Here is a 23231-nt window from a genome sequence, read left to right on the forward strand (position 1 = left end):
GCACTTGTGAATCATGATCTGGCCACACTTCAATCTGTGATCGAGTTCTATCTTTGAACTATGATTTGGAGAAACTTTGCTCAGAGTACTGCTCTTTGCCACCTGTTCCAAATCTGAGAGACATCATTTTGAAGCTCTATCAGGATTCCTGTTAGCGGTTCCTCTCCCTGCATCACGCTACGATGGTCTGCTGAAGGAGCCCCAAACCCGAAACGTTTGCTGTTCTGGGTGACATCAGTTGCCCTTACAAAGGTGCGCACTTGGCTCCTGTGCCCTGTCCACCAGTGTCCCCCGTCCCCGCCGCGTGTCCGTGGGTGGCACCGGCCGCTCGGGCCTCCCCCACCCCAGCCCTTCTCAGCCCCCTCCTCTCGAGAGGCGCTCCTCTTCCTCGCCACTCTCACCCCGCTGCTGCTGAGCGCTCCGGCCCCGGCACGGCCCCTCCGCTGCCGCAGCAGCCGCGCTCCGGGGCGGGCGGAGCGGGGCGGAGCGGGCGGCCCGGCCGCTCCCCGCTGCCCGCGGCCGGCGAGGCGGAGCCAGCGGGGCCGGGAGCCGTGCCCGCCCGGCCGCGGCGGTGCGGCGCTCAGAGCCGGGGCTGCGCTCCGCGGGGCTCCGCCGATGGACGCCTCTCTGCGCCAGGTGGGCAGCGGCGGCACGGGCGCGGCGGGGGCCGGGCGGGGGCCGGCAGGACTGGGTCTCAGCCGGGCATCGGGGTGCCGTGCCCGGGCCAGGAGCGCCCCGGGGCCGTGGGACGTGCGCTCCCCGCGGGCCGCGCCCCCGCTGCCCCCTCGCCGAGACGGTCCCGGTTGCACTTTCTCTGGAGCGATGGGATGCGGAGGGTTTTGTCCCCGAGCGCTCCCCAGCCCGGCGCGGCACCGCGCAACCCAGCGAGGGGCTGAAGGGGCTGCGGGAGCCGGAGCCCGGCCGATGTGCGGTGCCGGCAATGCCGACCGGGGCTGCTTGCGGGAGGAGAGGTTTGTCGCATGATAGTCATGGCTGCCCGGTGCCGGCTCCTTAATGCTCTGGAACGACTTGAGGGTCCGGAGCCTGCTCCTGCCTGCGTGTGTGTGTCTCAGAGCGGCTGGCCTCGGGGCCCCGGGCCGGTGGGCAGGCGGGCAGCGTGCGGCGGGAGCGCCCTGCCCTTCCGTGCCGCTGCCCAGTCACCGTCACGGCGGCGGGCAGAGCGGCTCCCGAGGCCGGACCCGTGCTGTTACCCGCGGCTCTGGTCCCGCCTGGCCGCGGTCCCTCCCCGGCTGAGCGCACGGCCGAGCGGACACGGTGCTGCCGTGGGGAGCGAGTCACTGAGTGCGCGGGGCCAGGTGCCGGGCACAGCCCAGGCGCTCCGAAATTCTCTGTGCCTTTTTTCTTGCCTGAGCAAACACAGGTCTCCAGCCCAGCCTGGTGATGCCTTTGGTTGTGAGGGACAGGTGGGTGCAAGGCCAGGGCAGCCCATTCTGGACCCATGGTGACAGTGGGTGCCCGTGGCATTGGCAGTGGGCATGGCAGACACTGTGGGGTGACGGGGCCTTCTGGAGGTCTGCGGCTGAGGTCTGAAAGCCTCCTGTTTGGGTCATGACACATGTGCCCCCTCCAGCCCCAGATGGTTTCCAGGCCATTAACCCCAGTGTCTGGCCCTGCGAGCCGCGGGTACGGAGGGGGAGCTAGCAGCGCTCGGAGCGGCCCGTGGTCGCTGGGCTGGAGCCCTGATGATGGGCTCGGGCCTGCCCCCTCCCTGGCGAAGCGCTTTCTTTATCAGAGCAGATGTTTTCCCAGATCTGGCCCCAGAGAGGAAGGAGTGGCTGCCCCCGGGCTGTGCAGCTGGGGCTGCCCCGCAGCGCATCGCCAGCATCCCTCAGCCATTAACTGATTAACCTGCTGCTCCTGGAAGTCTGGGCCGTCTGTATCTAATCAGATGGAGGACAGTTTCCCAAAGGGCCATTTCACCACAGCCTTTATGCCCACCCCTCTGTCAAGAGGAACCTCCAGGCCTCTTGCAACAGGAGTAGCCACTGAGGAGGCTGAAGGAACTGATGGGAATGAGAGGCTGGAAAGGGGACGCCCAGAGGTGCACGCCTCAGCAAGTAGCACCCTTCAGAGAACTGCCTGCTTTGTCCAGCTCCAGGACGCTCTCCAGGCATGATTCTGCCATTATCTGAAGAAACAGGGATTTCCAGGGGAGGGCTGAGGGGCAGTCCTGGAGCCAGAGTCTCTCTAAGTGTCACACATCTCTGGTAAATCACAGACTCTAATCCTGATGAAGCAAGGTAGGCTAGGCTGGAGAACTGGGGTGAGTGTGTGCAGGAAAGCATCAGACTCTGCTTTGCAGGAAAGGCAGTGGGGGTGGGAGAGAGGGAATGTGACTTCCCCAAAGCCGGAATGTTTGGCATTTGCTGCACCCCAGCCACTCTTCCTCCTTCTCCATGGGGGGTTCTTAGTGGGAGGGAAAGCCTGAGTAGAAAGGAGTTGCCTCACTTCTTTCTGCAGCAGCAGAATACAAGCTCGTCCCAGGAGATGCGTGTCATGTTTTGGAGTGAATAGCTTAAACCCCAATGTGCTCTTGGTCCTGCCTTAGCAGGCTCCCATGCTGTGCTTGCAGCATTTAGATTATCACACTCAGCTGTGGATCAGTATCTGGGATTAGGTGGGGATGCCATGGGTGTGCACAGCTCCCCTAGCTCCCCCTTTGGCATGCTGGAGACCAAAATGGCTTTGTGAGGGTTCAACCCGCTTGCCATCCTGGTTCTGCAAGGGAGGAATAGTTTTGGCCAGGTGTGCCAGCTCGACACTGTGGGAGGGTTTCCCATGTGCTGTGCCCTCCTCTGCATGCAGACCCCAGGGGCAGTGAGCTGCTGGGGTGGTGGGTGCTGCTGCTCTTCTCCCACAATGTCCCAAGCGGGTCAGATTAGAAAACCTTCATCCTCAGTGAGTGGTACAGCACTAAGATGTGTGTGTGCCTGTGCCATGGGAGCTCTGCTGTGCAGCATGGCTCAGAGATGTATGTGATGGATGAGGCCTTTGCTGCAGCAGGGTGTGAGTGGAGGAGCCGTGTGTGTGTGCTCTGCCATCCTTGCTTGGCTGCTGCAGGGAGTCCTGTGCCCAGGCAGGAGGAGGGCCCTGGAGGCCCGGGCTGTGGCACGGTGACAGATGATGGTTTGCCTGTGTGTCTGGAGTGTGGGCAGGATGTGGGGTTGACACAGAGGATGTGACTCGCTCTCCAATTCCCCCTAAGGAGCAGGAATGTCATGGACAGGGTTAAAGGAGACACTTCTCCCATCCTGTCCTTCTGCACTCCAGTTGGAGTGACCAGTTAGCTGGGTCCCATAGTCAGTCAGCACTGAGGAGCAGCATCCAGTGGAGTCACAGATGATGCTCTCCTTCTCATGTGCCACTGGCCTAGAAATGCTGGCATTTAAAGTGTTAAACAGTTTTCCTCATTGCTCTTGTGGTGAAATCCAAAGCTTTTCATCTGTGTTGTAAAATAAATCCCCTGAAATTCTTAAGCTTTCTGACATGGGGAAAGGCGGGGTAAGTCTGTGTTCATTTCCTGCATGGCTGTGGTGATTGGAATTGTCCTCTCTACAGCTGTCATGGTCTTCACTTACTCTTCCCCATGTTCCCCATCCTTTCCTGGCCACGGCCCTTCTCTTCTTTGTGGCCTGAGACATCTGCCATGGAGACAGGGAGAGGATCCATCTGTCTGGGGAATGCACGCAGATCAGGGAGAAGCCTCAGAGTCAAGGCTGTGAAGGAGTACTAAGGCTACTGAAGATAGCATCATGCATGCCCTGAGCTGCTTTCTTGGCCCAAACTGAGGTGGAAGCAGCTACCTCTGCCAGGTTTCTTTTGCTCTGGCAGCTTTGCCCTGACTGCTGACTCCTTGATGCAAGTGGAAAGTGCCTGACTGCTCCAGAAAGCCATCAGGGAATCTACAGAGCCTGGCCCTTTGCTGGCCACAAGACACTCAACTAAATTTGCTGTGCTTTGGGCATCTCATGGTGTGAAGTCATGTGCATAAACATCTGCAGGCAGATGGGGAACATGGGTAAGGAGAACAACTGAAAGGATTTGACTGTGAATGCACCTTTGCAGTGTGGAGCCTGCCTGATTCATGGGTGCAGCAGGTACAGGACTGGTCTGATTTTTGGTTGCACATGCAATTCTCACCACCTTTGGGCTCTCTTGAAGCTGTTTGGATGCATCATCCAGAGACCTGTGTCCCCAGGGAGCCCAGGTTGTGCTGGGTGGGAAGGGTTTGCACATGGCTGGATTAGGTTTCTCAATAGCTTGGTTTGCCCTTCCCATGCTCCCTGCAGTTGGGAGAAAGAGGAGCTCCTGTGAGAGAGGAACATGGCCAGATGTCCAGGAGAATCTATCCAGAGACTCTTGTCTGAGATAAGGGAAATGGTTCAGCTGACGTGGATGATGCTGACCATGAGTGATGGGCTGTCTTTACAGATAACAGTAAGCGGAGTGCCCATGGGTTAACAACCATTGTCTTAGGAAAATGCCATCTTGGAAAGAAAAGGTACAAGAACATCATCTTCTTTAGCAGTGAGGCTGCTCTTCGAAGGAGTATTCTGGCCAAGCCTGTCTCCACCTCTCAGGAACACGTGCTTTGCCAGTTTCCCCTGACAACCTCCTCTCAGTCTACTCAGAATATTGTGACCTCTCAGAAAGAGGACCTGTAGGGATTAAGAAGAGACAGAGGAATGCTGACTGTTACATCCATCTTGTGTATGTAATGCTCTCTGTATCAATACCACACAGAGCACCCCCTCTCTGTTTAATTAGCCTGTATAGTGCGGCTGAAGAGCAGTACCACAGTCCTTGAAGATACCCATGCAGCTGGTGTAGCATGGATGTTCCTACACACGGGATCCTCCATGCAAGCTGTGTCTCCCCTGAACCATTCAGAGTGATAAAGAGGCAGATATAGGACAAAAGGGTTTGACTGCCCTGTTTTGGAGCAGCAATTGCAAGGAAGAAAGCTCTTGTGCCAAAGGTGACATGAAGAAGTGTCTGGCGGAAGAGAGGGAGTCCTGCTAGCTCCCTCCTTAGGGCATTCATCTGGAGCCAGGCTGCGTGAGCCGTGACCTTGTCACATCCCATCAGCAGCAAGAGGGTGGGCTGGCACAGGCTCTCAGTGAGAGCCCCACATGAAGGGAAGCCAGGCAGCCCTGGGCCAGCATGCAGCTGCCCCACTGTGGCCTCCAAAGCCACCTTGTTCTGCTGTGGTTTCACTTCTTGCCACGCTTACATTTAACAGAATGATCACAAATGTTTTGCAATTTCTTTTTCCCGTTTTGCTGTAAGGAGAATATGTGAACTATCTAAATGTGATTATTAAGAATGAAACTTGTGAGAGTCTGGATTTCCTGGTTATGTTGCAGTTACCCTAAACTCTGCAGTTCTGCCTCCTCATTTCCATCTGAGATCACCCACAGTTCAGTGGTGATGTAGAGCCAAGTCTCAGGGAAAACACCTATGGGGGGCCTGTTATGCCTCACTTTGCACAGTGCCCAGGGGACTGAAGGGTCGTGTCATACAAATGCAATAATTATCACAGCAACTGAACTGGTGGTGGGGCCTCTCACAGATCCAGTCATCAGTCTATTTGATGAGAAGGTGGAAATTAGGGTTAGGATGATGGGGGGTGTATTAGTGCTGTTTATTTCTGTTACTTGCATCTTGAGCCAATGATGAAGATTTGGCTGAATCACACTTTCTAGAAGGGCTTCTTATTTCTGGAAGATCCCTTGCTTTTTGCAGTTTCTTCAAGTGGTTACACAACCTTGTTTTAAAATAAATCCTTCTTCATTTCTGAGGTGTCTGGCAGATCCATCCGTTTTCAGGTCCTACTTTTCTTCTGCTTCATGAGACTTGCTTTGTCCCAAATAACTTCTCTGTCTGCAAAAAATGATTTTCTGGCACCAGGTTGCCTCTGGGTTGCTGGCAAAGGTGAGCCAGCAGGTAGCAGAGAGGGGTCTCAGTGCTACTGTCTGTCGAGTGCTCCCAGCAGGGTTGAGTCAGTGAGGATGCAGGGGCAGAGATGAGGTTTGCAGCCCATGCTGGGCCACATGCTGCTCTGATCCCCCACTATCACTGTCTGGGCTAGATAGGTCAGCCCTAGCTCTGGAAAATCTACATAATGACATTAACATCTTCACAAATACTTTTGCACTACAAGGGATCCTTCTGAATAGCAGAAATGACTGAGCCTTTTATGTTGTCTCTGGAAGGCTTCTTTCTCACACCTCAAAGCATAAGTAAGCAGTAAACTTCCTTACTCCTGTTTATACATCCCAGACATGCATCAACTCTTGTTACCACCAAATGTCCTGGGAGTTTCTGCTCAGCAATTTGCAATCTTCTTTGGGTCTGTGACTTTCCAGAAGACATTCCTCTGTTTGAAGTACTCCTTGCATTCCTTCTCTCCTGATGATGACCTTTCTGTTTGGCTGTACTTTAATCCTGTTTTGTTCTAACAGGGGGCTGTGGAATCCACACTCCTCTGATGGTCACTCCCTTGTGGGGACTTACTTATCTGCCAGATGTTGGCATCTGCTAGTACTGTCAGAATTACATGAGATTTTAGGTCCTTGATGAGAATGTAAAATACTACTGACCCTGTCACTGCAGACATTTGTTGGAAACTCCCTCAATTAGTAGTGATCTTCCCCATCATTACAACGGTTTTGAGATCCCTTTGCTGCTGTTTGCTCCTCAAGAGCTGACTTTTACTGAAATTCTGTGTTCTACATGGGCAACACCATGAGAGTCAATCATGATCCTATTTATCTCATGTGCTTGGATGCTGAGGAAGAAGAAGCCTTTTTGACTAGACTTCTTTACCCATGTTAACTGGCACTGGACAGCAGTTAAAGCCAGAGTATCCTTAAGATGGAACAGCAGAGAGCAAAACCTCTGTATTTTCCCTTGGGTTCTCAGACTCAGAAACCCATGGTTGCCAGGGATAATCCTGCTATCAATTAGACTCTGACTCTTTCAATCTCTTGGAATTTCCTCAGCATTACCAGACTTAGAAAAAAACTAATAGCAACTGTTGAGAAACTTTATTGGACAGATCTCTGGGAACTCTTGGACCTGTTGATTTTTAAAATGTTTTGTGTCTTTTCCATTTACTGAAAGCACTTCAGCACCACAATGTGATGCAAGATGGGTGCTTTCCAGGGATGTTTATTAGAAACTTCTGTCTGTCTCCATCACCACAGCACCAAGCCTGCCAGAGTTAAACAGGAAGTGTTTGGACAATGCTCTGGAGAACATGGTGTGACTCTTGGTCCTGTGGAGGGCCAGGAGTTGGACTTGATAACCTTTGCAGGCTCCCTCCAACTCAACTTATTCTGTGATTCTATGATAAATCCCAGTGCTGCCATCCACATCTAGTAGTTGGAAGCTGCTACTAGCACGTCTTTGTACCCAGTTATTTTAGAAAAGAGTGAAACAGACTCTACTGTCTTTCCTGTCTCCCAGCTTCTTTCTTACATGGGTTGTTTGCCCCAATTTTCCCTATTTCCACTCTTATTTCGGATCAAAACACTGCATCCCAGCTCAGAGGCACTCCACTTGCTTTCTGAGTGGTATTTGAAGGAAGGACACAGAGGACGAGCAAGAACCAGGAAAATGTCTCACATGAAGAGTTTAAAAACCTGAGATTACTTTATTAGTGAAATGACAAATAGGGGGAGACATGGCAAAAGAGCAGAAAATAATGGATGAGACAGAGAAGGTGGATTGAATTCCTCTGTGTCTCTACCTCTGCTAGAAAAAGGGATTTTGTGCTTCACACTGGTTTAAAAACGTACGTTTCTGTATAATGTGTGAGTAGGTGGTAGAACTCCACAAGGTAGGGAAAGTCAAGGATGTGGCAAGATGCAAAAAGTTATTGGGCATAATCCCAAATTATGCATAATAACCATTGCAGAAGAAATACTGTTTCAGGGCTTTTGTCTGAGATTTTTACAAAACATGTGGCTGCCCAGTGACAGACCGCTGTATCCTTGTGGCTGCCCGAGGCCCTGGGCTCTATTCTGTGCACCTCAAACACTGTCCCTCGGCCCAGCCTCACCCTTGAAGCCATTGGCTGAATTTGAGAGAGGGAGGGAACTGCAAGGGAGCCGCCTCGCTGTGTATTTGGTGGCGAGGGGGAGAGGCTTCTTTGAGAAGCGCTGCCCAAGTTGAGAGCGGGCAGGAATATCTTTTACTTGCTCAGTTTCAGCTGCAGGCTGGTCAGGGGAAGTTTTGCTGGGGCCAGGCTGGGCTTTAGCAGATGCCACGTTACCTCCTTCCTTTCAGGGCTACAGAAGGGTTGTAGGAGGGCCAGTGCTGCTCTGATGTGACAGGTAATATACATCTGTAGATACCTGTGTGATTAATGTGCTTAGGGAACAACTAATTTTAATTCAGTTCCTAACTGAAGTTTTAGGCAGGGAAGAGCTTGTAATGAAGGCATGGAAGTGGTGTGTACTTTTATGGACATAATGAAATTCAGTATGCATTTTCAAGACTGGTGAGAATTGTTCAGGTGGTTGCAAACTCTGTAGGATTATTACTTCATCTGAGGAGAGTGACTCCACTGCCCGTGGTGGAATTGCAGGGGGCAGCTCATCTTAAACTGAGCTTGGAGAGAGTGTAAAGTGGAGTCTGGAAGGATTCACACCTGCCTCCTTTTGTGCACCTTGTGCTCGTGGCAAAGGGCAGCTCTGAAGTATGTGGAAAACAGCTGGGGGCTCGTTCCCTCCCTGCCCATGACGAGCAGTTTGTGTGGTTCCTGTAGTGTGTAGCTGCTTCTTTGAGAAGGTTAACAATTACCTCCACAAACCAGGCATTTCCTGGGAAATATTTGGAGATGTTCTGGAGAATGAGAAGAGAAGCTGTGCAGCAGCCAAACTGGGGGAGGAGACAGGAACAGAACAGATGGGAGGGGGAGGCAAAAGGGGAGTGGGAAGCAGTGCATATACATTAGTGACCAGAAGTGACAAACTCTTAGTGCTCTTAGATTATTTAAAATGCACAAACCTTTTCCTGATACGGCTATTCTGCAAAGCTGCTGGCAGACTGAGGGCTCTGCTCCTTAATTAGTGGGGAATGGGGCTGCTAATTGGCAGAACTAGGATGAGTCATGGGCTCAGCCTGGGCTGCAGCTCTGGAGCAGCAGGACCCGCGGCTGCAGTTTGTGTCCAGCTCTGAGCCCTGCTGGCTTGCAGGGGCTGCCCTAGCTCAGTGAGCTGCTCTTTGGGAATTGTGGGACCAGACAGGTACAATCCAGCCCCTTTTTGCTCTGCACTGTGTCTCCCTCAAGCCTGACAAGAAGCAGGCTTTAGTTTCTGTTGTCCCTACTGCTGTTGCAGGTATTGTCCCTCTTGCCAGCTGCTCCATGCTGGCTGCTGCCAGCTGAGCTGTTCCTTCTATCTCTCTTACCTGTGATCTCTGGGCTGCCCCTCCCTTCCAGGAGCTGGTCCTGGTTTTGCTGATCAGACACAGCCCATGGCTTCATTTCAGCCTGCCATCAGAAAAACAGCACAGTTGCATTCCTTACCATATGGGGCTAGGCTGCAGGGACTCCCCCTCCCCACCAATCCTACATCCATTAGATAAGGCTCTTTATATTTGTCCTATCACTTATTCATGATCATCCAGATCAATCTCTTGGAAAGTGCATTTATTGAAACCTGATTCCGGCTTTGTCTGAATCGCAAGGGCCTTTCTGGCCCAGTCTCTGCCTCGTGGTTTGCAGCCACAAAGCCACTGGGGCTGGGAAAAGAGCTGGCTCAGCACTGTGCTGCCAGGAGAGCCTTTCCTAAGCCTGGGAGCATATGGATCCATTGCCAGGAGAAACACAAGGCTTGGATGCCCAATACCCACTGAACAGCCTCAGTGTGCTAGGAGGACAAAGGTAAGTTATGTAGGTAGTACTTGTAGTTGAAAATTTGTTGCACCCACAGAGGTTTTTGTCTCAGACTCTCAGTGCAGGGGTGTACATTTTTGAGACATCCCTGCCCCTTGCAGAATGGGTGATTTGGTATAATTACCTAAATCAAGGAAGGCACTGCAAGCATCTCTTGTAGTATTGTGTTTGTAGGTAGATCTGGAGGCTGAGACAGTCAAGTTCAAACACAAAGAAAACATTAAAAACATCCTGTACGGGAAAAAGCAGACAATTGTATGCACCTTTCACACACTGAAAGGTGTCTTTTAAACAAAACCACTTTTCCTCTGTGAATAACCCTGGACAATTGATGCAGCCAGCCTGGTTTAGCCCCTCCTGAGCATGTTACTCCTGGCAGTTGTGTAGGTTTGTGCACAAGGAGGAGTGGGATGTCTAAGTGCACTCAGAGAGGGGCAACCCTGCTGTGTCCTGAAGTTCAGTGGGACAGCTCATTCTTGCTTGTGCCTGGGAAGAAGCAGTTCCCAGACGACAGAGGGTGTCCTGGGAAAATGTGAAGATCCAAAGGTAGTCCAGAACATGGAGTAAGGGGAACAGAATAGGAAGACTTGTTTCTGAAGAGTGATACAGCTGTGGAATTTCTTCCTTCATGTCAGTCCCTGAGTGGGTCTCCTGCTGGGCTGGGAGGCCCTGGAGAGGCCAAGGCACCTGCATGTACAGGGTTTTGTGTCTTGTGCTCTGGAGCTTACCTTGCTGCCTTCAACAGCTGACAACTGATGAGGATGTAGCTGCTGGCTACACACTCTAATGTGTGGGTGCCTTGCTGCTGCAGTAAGGGCTGTGTGCTGCCTTTCTGCCTCTCTGCCATTCCCTGGGTGCAGCACACAAGATCTCCCTTATTCTTTCCCTGCTGACACACCATAATGCATCTCCTGAGATCAGATACAGGCATGTGAATGCAAGGGAGAACTTCTGGTTTCAGTCACTCTTAAAAAAAATAAAGGCATAGAAGGCCAAGAAATCTGTGGCTTCAATTGAATTTTGATATCATGAATAGCAGGAAATGTTATTTATTTCTGAGTCTAGGATCCAAAGTGCCATGTGTTATTTGAACTGAGAAATGGCAGCTTAGAGTTTACTGTCCACAGTGGAAGGCATTATGGTGTGACCTGGGCCAGTACTGATGAAACACTGCTCTCTGTATGCAAGCTACTTTGTTTTCTAAATCACACCCCCATGGTACAAGATCACTTTTCAGGATTGTGCTTTGCTGTGCACTTTGTGGCAAGGCAAGTTCATGGACAGATTGTTACTGAGGCCATAGGAATGAGGATGTTGGTCTCAGAGTTTAACATCTGAGTGACCTGCCCTCAATATAGGAACTGGTACATTACTGTTCCATTCTTCCTTTCTGTTCCTGCCCTTGTTCCCTTTAAAACCAAAGCAGCAGACCAACCTAATAAACTCCTAGTAAAAGAATAATTGGGTGGGGATGAGCCTATTATATAAGGGGCTTGAGTTAACTATATGATCAGTATTCAGCCAGCTTTATTTGATGGAAAGTGGTTACACAAAATCATCACTGCTGTTCCTCCTCTGTCTTACAAAGGTGTTCTCAAATTGGTGTTGCTTGTTGCTTCACATTGTTAAACTGTTTTGTCTGTGGGTGAGGGTGGACCTTTTGTATCTCAGAATGGAAATTGAAGGGTTTTTTCTCTTGTCCTAGAAGTGCAGGGTTTCAATCATGGTGCTTGTGGGACCTGGGGCCCCAGAGCTGGCGCATCACGCTGGGCACTGCTCAGTCCTGCTCACCTTGCTCCTCCTATGGAAGTTCAGCCTTGCTGCCTGGCAGTTTTTGGAAGTTTTCTTCTCAATTTAATCTTTTCAGCTGATCAATGAAATGTGTAGCATTGGGGGACAGGGGAGTAAAGTGGGGCAGTCTCTTTGGTGTCACCATCTGCTCCCGTATTTAGTCAAGGCTCCTTGGGGAATTTCATGTTTAGAGAAAAGGGCTGGTGGAAGGAGATGCACTAAAACAAACTCTGCCTTTCAGGAAATGGGGCTATGGCTATGCTGGGCAGAAGTTAAAATAATTATTTGCTCTGTGGTTCCTTTTCTGGCTGTCTCAGCACAATATTCCTTTTGGAAACAGCATAACTGGGTGCAGTTACTCTGCTGTGCAGAGGCAATTGCTGTTGTACAAACAGCTACAACATCAGAGTAAACTGAAGTAAGTCATTCTGGGCAGCTGGAATATCACAGGGCCTGGGAGTTTCAGAATTCAGTTGCCTTCTATTCCTTAGCAGCTCACAGAAGAACCTGCCATAAGCTTGTGTGGTGTTGTACAAAAGAGCTGTGTCCCTTGGAGGAGTATTTGTTAATACTTTTGCACATGGACTTCTGCTGGGAAAGGGGTCTGAATCAGTCTGGACTTTTAGATAATTTCTATGTGTTGAAGATAGCTGAGTGATCCCACTGCCTATCTTCCCTTTTCCCTTCTGAGTAGTACCTATTAAATAACAGTATTCATGCCCATGGATTGTCTATTCTGTGTCAGATTATCAATTGCCTGTAGCTCCAAGTTAATTTCTGAGCTCAGGGAGTGGGAAGTCTGCGTAACCTGGGTGTCCTGGTCTCCAGGGGCAGTGTGTAGGGTGCTGTGGTGGTGGCACACTGCCATACACAGGGTGTGTGTGCTGTGGCACTGGGGCACAGTGTGCATGGCGGGGTGCAGACTTGTCTTCTGATTAAACTGCACTTGCCTCAGGCTCTCATCCCTGCCACCCTGGGTTACTGGTGTCGGAAGGCATTGAAATGCACTGTTGGGGATGTTTACACTTAGTGTCTTATAAAAGGCTTTCTTTCATCCCACTGTTTGGAGACACAACCTTCCTGTTTTCTGACTCTTTGCTTTCTACCATGGCGGTAATAGGAGTCTGGTGAAAGTAGCAAAAAAATCTTTAAACATATGTTGATGTGCATATGTTTATGCACACTAGTCAGAATGTGATTTGGGGAATTGATGATTTCTCAACAGAAATGTCTTGCCCAGATGCCTCAGGACACTTTATTTCAAGCATCCAGAATTTCGGAAAATCCAAGAGGATGTAACAAATCCTCTGTATAGTTCCTCAAAATCTGTGTGTGATGTACTGTCCACACCAGTGCTCTGGGATCTCAAATCTGTAATGTAAGATTCCATTTTTTTCTATTGCTGTTGTTCACTGGCCATGAGGATGATCTCTGCAGACCATCCATGGGCTTAGGTGCTGATCAGATGCAATGGTGCTTTTCGTTCACTTGGTGAGGGAAGATTAATCTGCTTGAAACTCTAGACCAGAGCGCAGCAGTAAAGCTAGAACTATGTACACCTTTTTAATGTCATTAAACCCAGATCTTTTATTGGGAGGACTGGAAATTGGCCTATAGATGTATCTCCTACAGCAAAGAAAGTCCAGGGTACTAAAGTGTTTAGAGTGACTTAAGCAGTTTAAAAAACCCCACCTAAACTAAAAACAAATCATTAAAAATAGAATTAGTGTTTCACATTTTGTATAATGTAATATAGAAACACTATTCAATTTCTTCAAACATATTAAGCCTACAAGCAAAGAGCTAATGGTGCTGATGGGATTAAGAGGGTAGGAAGGGCTTAAAGCTCCCGATCAATAATTTAGGGGCATAAAAAAAAAGGGAAGAAAGTCAGTCTATGAATCAATGAAAGGCAGCATGGCCCTAATGTTACTCAACAGTTGAGCACTTTGGATTTTTCTCAATATTTATCTAAGCAGAGTTTATGTGATTTCTATGGGAAGACATGGAAGTGATTAGTTTGCAATAACTGAAGTGTGGTGTGACTTCATGCCTAGCTCTGTAATTGCAGGTCATGCCCTGATCTGCCTTCATGCTCCTGCTGTTTCCCTTGTACCAGGTCCCACAGGCAGAAGGGGCCAATCCAGCAAACTTGTTTTCCCTACTATTTTGGTAGGCAAGCTGTGAGATTTACCTGTCCTGCAGATCCCTGTGTGTGTGTTACCAGAAATCTGAGCTTGTGCTCAGACTTGTCTTGAGAGACATGGAGAAGTTTAAGATGTTGTATTGTATGTGAAACATCATATATAAAACCAGATATAAACACCAGTGCATACATACATCAGGCATCAGGACCATCGTGTATACATCAGTGTGTATATACATCAGAGAAACACTCAGGTCATGTCATTTACCAAAGGAAACTCTTGCCAGAGTTTGCAAACAAAGCTCTGTGAAATCCTCTTAGCTGGTGATTTCTGGAAACATTCTGACTTACAATGATGCGTGGGTGTATTGTTTACATTGTAAACATGCTTTATTTATATTTTCTATTATTATTATAGCATGGCTTTTAATGACTGGCTATTCCAAGTTTTAAAATATTTAGACAGTCAAACCAGCTATTCTGTGTGTTCGTATCTTTCCATGACACTTTCTGTAAAAATTGGTCTTTCCTTACTTTAGTTTCCGCATGAAGCTCATTAAAATTGCTTTTTCTTCCGCTCCTGTTACATAAGGAAAAAACAAACCCAATTTCTCTGAAAATGTCAGTAGAACTTACTTAAATATTTTAAGCAGCTGTAGCTTGGAAGTAGCTTCTGAATACTGCAGCTTCCCCCAGCTTTCCTTGGGTGCAGATCTCACGGGCTCCAGTTCTTTCTAATGGGATGTCTTCTGGTTTTTGCAGGGTGCCAGGGTATGGCTGCAGGAGCAGGACCAGCTGCAGCCATGCACTGTTGGCGTGTGTGCCAATGGAAATGTTCTCTTCACCTCAGATTATGGCATGGTAAGTGAAGTTTGCATGAGTTTGTACCCTAAGCCAAGCTGTAAGATGGACTTCTTGGTTTTGCATGACCATCATGTTGAAATTTATCAATGGAAGTGCTGCAATTCTCTCTGAAAAGTGACCTGGCTCTGTTACACCAAATACCTAACAAATGTTAAAAGAAGAAGATTGTTCTTCTTGTTCTCTTCATTTCTCTGCCTACCTCACTTTTCTTGGTTTCCCTTGTGCCATCTTTGGAGGAGTTGCATTAACAGCCTAACAAAATCATTATATTGGCTAAGTGCTCCTGGAAGGAGGCAGCTCCAATAACCAAGCAGCCCCTCCTGCCAAGCTGTGCCACTCTAGGGGTTCTTGTGCTCACCACCAGCTGCTCCAGCAGCTTTTGCTGTCAGCCCTTTGGCCAGGGGCACGTGGCAGTGGGCTCCCTATGCCAGTCAGTGTGTGAAGGCTGCAGAGATGCACAGAACAGCTCAGCAAGGCAGCCAAGCTCCCCTGAGAGCAGATTTCTCCAACAGGGATAAGAACAAGCTCCTTTCCTGCCTGATTTCCAGCCCTGTGCTCCTTGTGGTTCCCTGGGGTGCAGTACTCATGGAATAATATTGGTAGGAAGGGACCTCTGGGGATCATCCAAGTCCTCAGTGAGTCAGCTCGCCTGGCTAACCCTGGGAAATCTATCCACAGCCTTCAGGGAGGTGCTGGGCGAGTCAGACTGATGCCTGGGCTGGGAGGAGGATGGGGAAATGGGCAGGACTGTGCCCTCCAGCAGTGAGCAATTAGACCTGCTCAGCCGTTGAGGTGAATGGGCCCTGCAGGTGGCTGCTTTGTTACAGAAAAATGGACAGGTTTTCTTCGGCCTCTTACCTGGCAAACAAAGGAGGGCACAGGGGGAAAGGGGATTTAGAACTCTGGTTTGTGGAGTCAGTGGTAGGACTATGTTTTTCAGTCTTGCCTTGAAAGATTTGAAGTCATCATTATTTTATAAAGAGCCTGATTTGTTTCTCAGAGATGGAAATTCCCTTAGCAAACACAGATTTTTGAATCTGGTTACTGTAGTCTCCTAGACCCCTTCTTGAGGAGTTGACTTGTTTTGGGAGTGCTGGATATCACTAACACATTTTAAGGGATCACAGGTAATGCAGCGGCCTCCAGAGGGACAAAAAGTGGTGACAGGACTTCTGTGACTTTCCCAGTTCTGTCTCTTCTGACATGCTGCTGTGGCCTTCTAAAATCTTTCAAACCAACCTGGGACCTCTGAAAGGACACCAGAAATCCCATTTTAGAGCTGTCTGTCCACCTCCAGCCTGTGCCCTGCATGCTGGAAAATATGTTCAGGATAATGCTTAGAAAAAAGCTGGGTTTGGGTTTTTTTCTTCCATGAAACAAGAAACCGCTAGGCTGGAGGAGCCATGTGCTTTATGGCTCATGGAATAAAAGCTCATGGAGATCATTAAAGGGCTTTCTTTGTTCAGTGCCACCCACAGGAGCTGTCCTGTGTGCTTCCCTCACCTGCCACATTCATTGTTTCATCCCTCTGGGAGGGACTGGCACTCCTACCCCGGGTGAGGACTCTGATAAATGTCTTCACTTTGGCTTGGATGGGGCAGGTGATCCCTGTGATTTTTAGCACCCCAAATCTAGTTGTCCTCATGTTTGCTGTGGCCCAGCATCCCTGCAGCTCTTGCAGCTCTGAGGTAAGAAGTCCAGTCATGCTTCAAAGCTTTTGTCATTTGTTTTCACTTCCTTAAAAACACCTCAGGCAGTAAATCCATCAGAAATGTGACTTCCTGGGAGGAAAGGAGGAGCTTTGCTTGTGAAACAGAAGATTGGAAAGCACGATCCAGACAAAACAGCCAAATGCTTTATGGATAAATATAACTTGGATGCCAGGTGGGAGCTTTGCTGTGTGCTCAGGATGGCACTAATGGATGGAATTGAGTTTGAAAAGGAATCATTTCTCCCTTGCTGAGCCTGGTGAGCAGCACTGGCAAACCTCATCTTGGCTTGTTTGCTGCCCAGATTTTGCTTTATTCCTGACCATTGCAGGGCCTTGGTGAGAGTCATGGTCATTTTACCCTCACTTTGGGCTAAATTTGAGGCAAATTGAGTTTATCACTGGTAAGAAAGTAGAAATCTTTGGCTGTGAGGTGCCTATTAGACTGAAAGGTGATTATTTTCTTTCCCAAAAATAAAGATCTGCTTATTAACACATATAACTTTGTGTTTTTTATATTAGCTTGTTAAAAAAGAGATATTCTGGGGGCAACTTTGCTGAGAGATCCATTTGCCTGAGTTCTTACTTGCTTCAGGAAAAATCAGCTGTCACATTCAGCTCAGTAGTGCTGAACACCAGCCTGGCATACTCTTCCTGGAACAGGATGATGGAGGAGGATCTTTGAAATTGCTCTCCTGCAGATTGCTGGAAGCATCCAGGGGTGAGCAGTGGGGTAACAAAAGCTTCCTTACTGGGACTCCGAGGGTGGAGCATCATCCTGCTTGTGTCTCAAACCTCTGAGCTCCTTGAAGAAAGTCACTTTGGCAGTCTTGGGACATGTGTCTGTGTCCAGGAGCGTGGATGATACTTGCAGCCTGCCCCTGAAGGGCAGAGAACAAATGAAAAGTCAGCTTTCTTCCAGTGCCAGGGATGACCTGAAAACTCTCCCACATGTCACAAGTGTCTTCCAGAGGCACAGAGCCATCTCCTCCCAAACCTCAGTTGGGCTGGAGGCCCCAGTCAAGTGGCTCAAGACAGGTATAACCTGAGTTTCTAAGCCCTATTACTTATTTACTTGTGTATTTAGGACCCCTGTTCCTCTTCAGGGTTCCATTTCCTGCCATGTTGTCATCAAGAACAAGGAAATGAGCTCTGACCCATCACTTTTAGTGCATGGCAGCCTCTGGACACAGGTACTGTCAGCTCCTGATATCTTTTAGGACACTTGTCCACTCAGCTTTTTGTCTTAATGTTTTCTTAATGTTTCTCTTCTGGCCCAAATGGCTGCAAGTGCTGACAGAGCAGTAGTAGATGAGTAAGTACCAGGTAGCTATAAGGGAAGATCACATCATGCTGTTTTTTACTTGTCCTCTTCCAAATTTTGGGTAAGTCAGCTGACAAGAGAGAGCCAGGGTCATCTGCTGCCTCCTGGTTTGAAAGTGCTGTATTGATTTTGTTCCTGACAGTCCAGATGTTGTGCATCTGCAGCTTGTACTCTCTCCTGAATTTAGTTGTCTCATTCTCCCTTTCTGCTCCCTCAGTTTTCTTGTGAAAGTGCCTGAGGTCTCTGCTCTGAAGAAGAAAAAAAAAGTTTTACTTTTTTTAGGATCATGCTTGCAGAGTGAGGGTCCTTCTGCTGGCAGTCAGACCTCTCTGACACCCAGGAGCAGAACTGCTGTGGAGAGGCCTGGTGAGAGCCTTTTTGCAGGACTGGGCTTTGTTTTACACTGATCGTGAAGGTGAACTGTGTATTTTTGAAAAAAAAAAATACAAAATTTTTTGAAAAAATTTTGAAAATTTTGAATTTTCTTTTTAAAAATTTGAAATTGAATTTTTGAAATTTTTGAAAAAAATTCACAAAATTCCTGGCTGGTGGAAGAAGTGGGCTGTGAAGGAGCCTGCCAGTGGAAGAGGCTGAATGGTCCTTGCCACACAGGTGTGACTGGTGAGAAATGGGGCAAACACACCTGAGGGACTGAGCCTCCCCAGCTGCCTCCCAGAACAGAGCTGCTCTTGTGGTTGTGCATCGCGGTGGTTTGCAGGGGATCTGTGCTGGGTTACTGCTGCCCTGCAGTGGCAGGGTGCAGCTCAGAGCCCTGGGGCTGAGCACCTGCAGTTGCTGCAGCTGTGAGAGCCCTGCAGGGACTGGCAGGGGGCTGGGTGACCTCATTCTGTCTGCAGCCTGCAGCTGCATGCACGGCCTCTCCCCAGCACAGACAGCAGCCTGAGCATCCAGGGAGGTGGGCAGGAGAAACCACTTAGGGCAATGCTACAGATTAGAGCTGGTTCTCTGTGGGACCGGTCAGATTCTCCCTGGCACTCAGGAGGGCTGACAAGCAGGGATGGAAATGAGGCAGGGACCAGAGCACTGGGAGAGGAGGAAAAGCACAAGATTCTTTGGTGGGGTTACTGCGGACCAGTTTCCTTCTCCAGGATGCCTGTATGAAGTCTCCCATCTGTCTCTCTTTGGGTCTTACCATCCAGCACAGCTTTGGATGCTGGGTGGGAGATGGCACATGGCTGAATCCAAGAGTGGGAAGCAACTGAAATAACCTGCGTGAAATGCCAGCATCGTGCTTGAGGAGGTGGAAAGGAGGGCTGGGATGTGCATGTGGTGGAGGGGAACAGTCACATAATCTCAGGGAGTGAAGGAGATGACCTGATAACTGAAGAGGGGGTTATTGAGGAGGGGAAAGCTCTAGCAGGAAGAAGGATGCTGCAATTGAAACAAGATGAGTGCAGCTGCACAGAGAGATGAGCACTTCCTAGAGCAGTGATAGAAGTTAATAGGTGTCGCTGTACAAATATTTTGAAAGCTGTATCATACACATAAGTGTCATCACACAGAGAGAATGTCACTACTTTATTTGGCTTCTCATGTGCTTTGCTTTCCTTTGCTCTTGAGACGACAAACTCTTCCAGATGCTCTCTGGCTGCTGCTATGGAGGGTGCAGGGCCAAACTCGCAATGTGAATTAGCTTTTCCTCTCCTTCCCCACAGTCAGAGACATGATCTCACCTGTGTTTTTTGTGAAAGACTGTTCCTGGTCTCTTGGGAGCAGCTGCCATCATTATTCACAGTCATGAGTGCAGTGTGTAATACCTGTCTAGCCTAGCAGCTGTGCCCTGCTTCTGTTAAGGGGAAATTAAATAACCTTGTGTTGATTTGTCCCCATCAGTGGTGAGAGATTGACTGTGTAGCAAAAGAAGGGAGGGAGTATGCTGTATAGTTTCTGGCCAGAGGGCTCAAATATATAGGAACAGGAATGGAAGAGTGACTGTAAAAGTAGGGAGCAGATCCATGTTTTATTAATTTCCTTTTCCAGTGCAAAAATATAAAGGTGCGCATTTCTGCTAGGAAATCCGACCATGTGCCCAGGTGTCATTAGACTATTTGTCCTTCTCCCCATTCTTCCAGGTGTTCCAGTACCCCAAGGCCGCCCTGTCCAGAGAAAAGGTCTTACCCATGCACCAGACCAGCATTGATGGGGTGGAAGACATGTCCATGCTGGGAGATCTGCATGAAGCTGCCATCCTGCTCAACCTTCACCAGCGCTACCAGCAGGGTAACATCTATGTAAGTGCTCCTCCCTTTTGCCTTAATGGTTTTTGTTTAGCTTCAGGGCTGCCACTTTGCATGAGAAGTGCTGATGTTATCCTTGTCTCTTGAGGATAGGAATTGAAGGGGATTTCCTGCCTTGCCAGCTCCATCATCCCTGTGAGATCCTACCCTTATCAGAGGGGCCTCTTTGCCTCTATGGAGGAAATTCCAAAACATGAATGTTCACCTCTGAGCTTTGTGGTGATTGCACAGCTCTGTATCCTCTGTGAACATCCATGTTTGATGAGCTGCCATTCACATTCCCCAGGTTCCCCATTATGCTGTTCCATGGTTTATGGCCAAGCAGACTGGAAAGTGCAATGTACAGAGAGACTTGCTGAGTATCCCTCCTGATCTGACAAAGATACCGCCTAACAAAACTAGGAATGCAAACCTGTTGCCCAGCTGTTCTGCTTTTACATGCAGTTGTACCTTTTGATTTTGGTTTTTTTTTTTTTTTTTGATTGCTCTGCTGTCCTTGCACAGATGAATGAATACTCATAGCATCTCCTGATTTCCCTCTCAGGAAGGAGACAAGTACTAGGAAAGGGACTTGTGAGGAAAAGCACACCTGGGACAAGACATTCCTGAACTGCTGGGATGGCAGTGCTCTGCTAAGACTTGGAGAGAACAAGGAAGATAGATTGCAAAGACTGTCTTACCTTGCTTGTCCATGCTATGTGCACACAGAGTTTTCAGAATATGACAGAAAAAATGAAAATCTGTGTTGCATAGCAACCGTTATCAAGGCAACCAAACCATATGCACCTGTGTTCCAGTAAATTATCAGTAAAGTGACCCTGTTTCTGAACCACCTCCTGCACTGGATGCAGAGGAGACTGTAATTTCTTTTTTCTTTTCTTTTCTTTCTTTCTTTCTTTTTTTTTTTCCTGTAGGCACCTTTGCCTGTCTGTCAACAGAGCCTTGTGACCCTGTGACAGTAGCCACATGCACACATTATTTTGATGGCCCATGTCCTTGCTGCTCTTTTTGTCCTGTGTTTGACACATGCTATGTGTTTCTGCAGCTTTTGACCCCGTTTGGGCATATTGCTCCTGCTTCTTCTTCCTCGCACCTTAAAATGCAATGCAGGATTCTCTTCCTTTTCAGTCTGTGCCTTGCACCAGAAATGCCACAACACCAGCAGTATCATAGCAGCTGTACCTCCTTAAGCCTTTCAGCTAGCTCTGATATGTCATTCCTCTCTTATTCAGCATTGGTTCTGTGCCTTCTCCATCTCTGCAAAAAGGTGTTGAAGTTTAGCACCTTTACACCTTGTTTTTTGCCTTTGCATCATGCATGAATCTCAGATGTGCATCTTGGGTCTGAAATTTTTGGAGATGTATGAAGGGGCCTGACCTCTGCAACATGCTCAGCACTGAGAAGAACCCCTCAGTGTTGGATTATTAACCCCACCATGAGCTCCTAAAGGGGATTCTTTCTGATCAGGGAGTGTAGGTAGCAGTATATCTAGACTGCTCTGGCACCCATAATTAATTTACTACAGCAATACTGACAAGCTCAACAGTACCTTTTGTTTTCCAGATAAATACTATTCAAACTCTACCCAACTGTTGAAGGAAATTATGTGAGCACAGCAACAACCTGCATATTCCCTCTTCATTCTTACAATTCCTGTATTTCTTAATAAAAGTAGACCAAACATAATGAGAGTGATGCAGAAATGGCCGGGGGCTGTACTGCCCCATTTTGTGCTCTCCTTAGCAAAGCCATGCCTAACCATCCAAGTAGCATCTATTGTCCTGAAAAGTAGACTTGCCCCATGTGGCTTGTCCTGCTCTGGAGAATTCTTTGGGGGCAATTGCTTTGCTGATAAAGTAGCTGGTATGTACATGGCTTTACTGCCATTAAAAATTATTGATATAAATTGTCTATAAGGGAATGCATGTGATGAGGAGACTGCAACTGGGTAGTGGAAAGGTTTTCTAGGAACACCTTTGAAAGGGATGGCTGTACTGGAAGAAGTTCTGGAAAGGAGCTCTGTTCCTAGTGAAACTACAATGGAAAATGCAAACTGAAACATCTGAGAAGAAGAGATGCTGTAAAGGACATAGAAATGTCTTGTAGTCTCTGGGCAATGCCTCTTCCTCAGCTGCCTGTACAATGCTTTTCCCCAGTTCATGTTTTGGCACCCAATGCTTTCCTCTCTCTCTCTTTCTGCACCTCTCTGGCCAAAGATCATCTGCTTCTTATTGCTTTCATAACCAATTAATTCTATTTCTGCCCACAAAAGTCCCTGTCAGAGGGTCCACAGGACTTGATCCATGATAGTGTGTTTATACTGATAATGCAATTTGTCCTAGGTGATTTTCCCTCCCACAATGATCTCTGAGTGCTGCTTTAAAAAATGAGTTTTAAATATTTTGGTGACTGCGGCATCTTATCAGTCTGGCTTCAGAGCTTGGCATTGCTATAGGCTCAGATTTCATTTGGCCTGATGAGTCGTCCTTGTCACCACGTGTTTAATTTACAGCTTCTCCAGCAGATACATTCAAATGCTTTTATATCTGATGGGTGACTTATAGTTAGTTCATGGTTTGAGCTAATGCTAGATGTTGTCCCTGACCGTAAAGCTTGGCACCTCCTGCAGCAATCTAAGTGTTTATTTGGTCATGTCTGCTGAGAATGGGTGTTCCTTGAGTAGAGCAGTCCAAGATGTCCCTGTGAGGGAGGCCACCACACCAGCAGCATGGATGTTGACCATATTACAAAGCCATCATTAGGAGAGAGGTGGCACCATTGCTCTGAGCTGCAGCTCTGAGAATAACTGGATTTGAGCTGGTTGGCTGAACCGAAAAAGTCATGCCCCAAAAAGCAAAATTAATTTCCTTCCACTGCACAAAATAATACATTTGAAATTCAGTGTTGTTGTCTGGGTATTTTATTTTAAATCTTGCTACCTCTTTTTTTGGACTGTGAGATTTTCAAAATAAATATTTTCAAAATAAAATGTTTAGAAAATATAAAAATGTTTAGACTTGAAATCTAGAGCTTTATCTTCAGCTGTCAATTTTGATTTGGTTTACCAAATGATTTAAGCTGCACCAAACAGCATTTTTGCAGCAGAAGAAAAATTATATGCTTTAGTGGTTCTTTGCACATGTGTGTAGTGTGTGTGTTTGTGTTCTAACTCTGTTCGGGAGGTTCTTGAGCCCTGCCAAGCCCCCTTTGCTTAG

The 23231-nt window shown here is 48.2% G+C and overlaps 1 protein-coding gene across 1 annotated transcript in view; it reads left to right on the top strand.

The window, feature by feature from the left end:
* Positions 1-554: 554 nt before the first annotated feature.
* Positions 555-23231, top strand: part of LOC134421272 (unconventional myosin-X-like) — an 89512-nt gene continuing 66835 nt past the window's right edge. Inside the window, exons 1-3 of the mRNA XM_063161969.1 lie at positions 555-636; positions 14625-14723; positions 19852-20010. Of these exons, the coding sequence (XP_063018039.1) occupies positions 616-636; positions 14625-14723; positions 19852-20010 (279 nt within the window). The 5' untranslated portion in view covers positions 555-615. The remainder of the gene's footprint in view (positions 637-14624; positions 14724-19851; positions 20011-23231) is intronic.

The sequence above is a fragment of the Melospiza melodia genome, chromosome 8 (assembly GCF_035770615.1).
Source record: "Melospiza melodia melodia isolate bMelMel2 chromosome 8, bMelMel2.pri, whole genome shotgun sequence".
NCBI lineage: Eukaryota > Metazoa > Chordata > Aves > Passeriformes > Passerellidae > Melospiza > Melospiza melodia.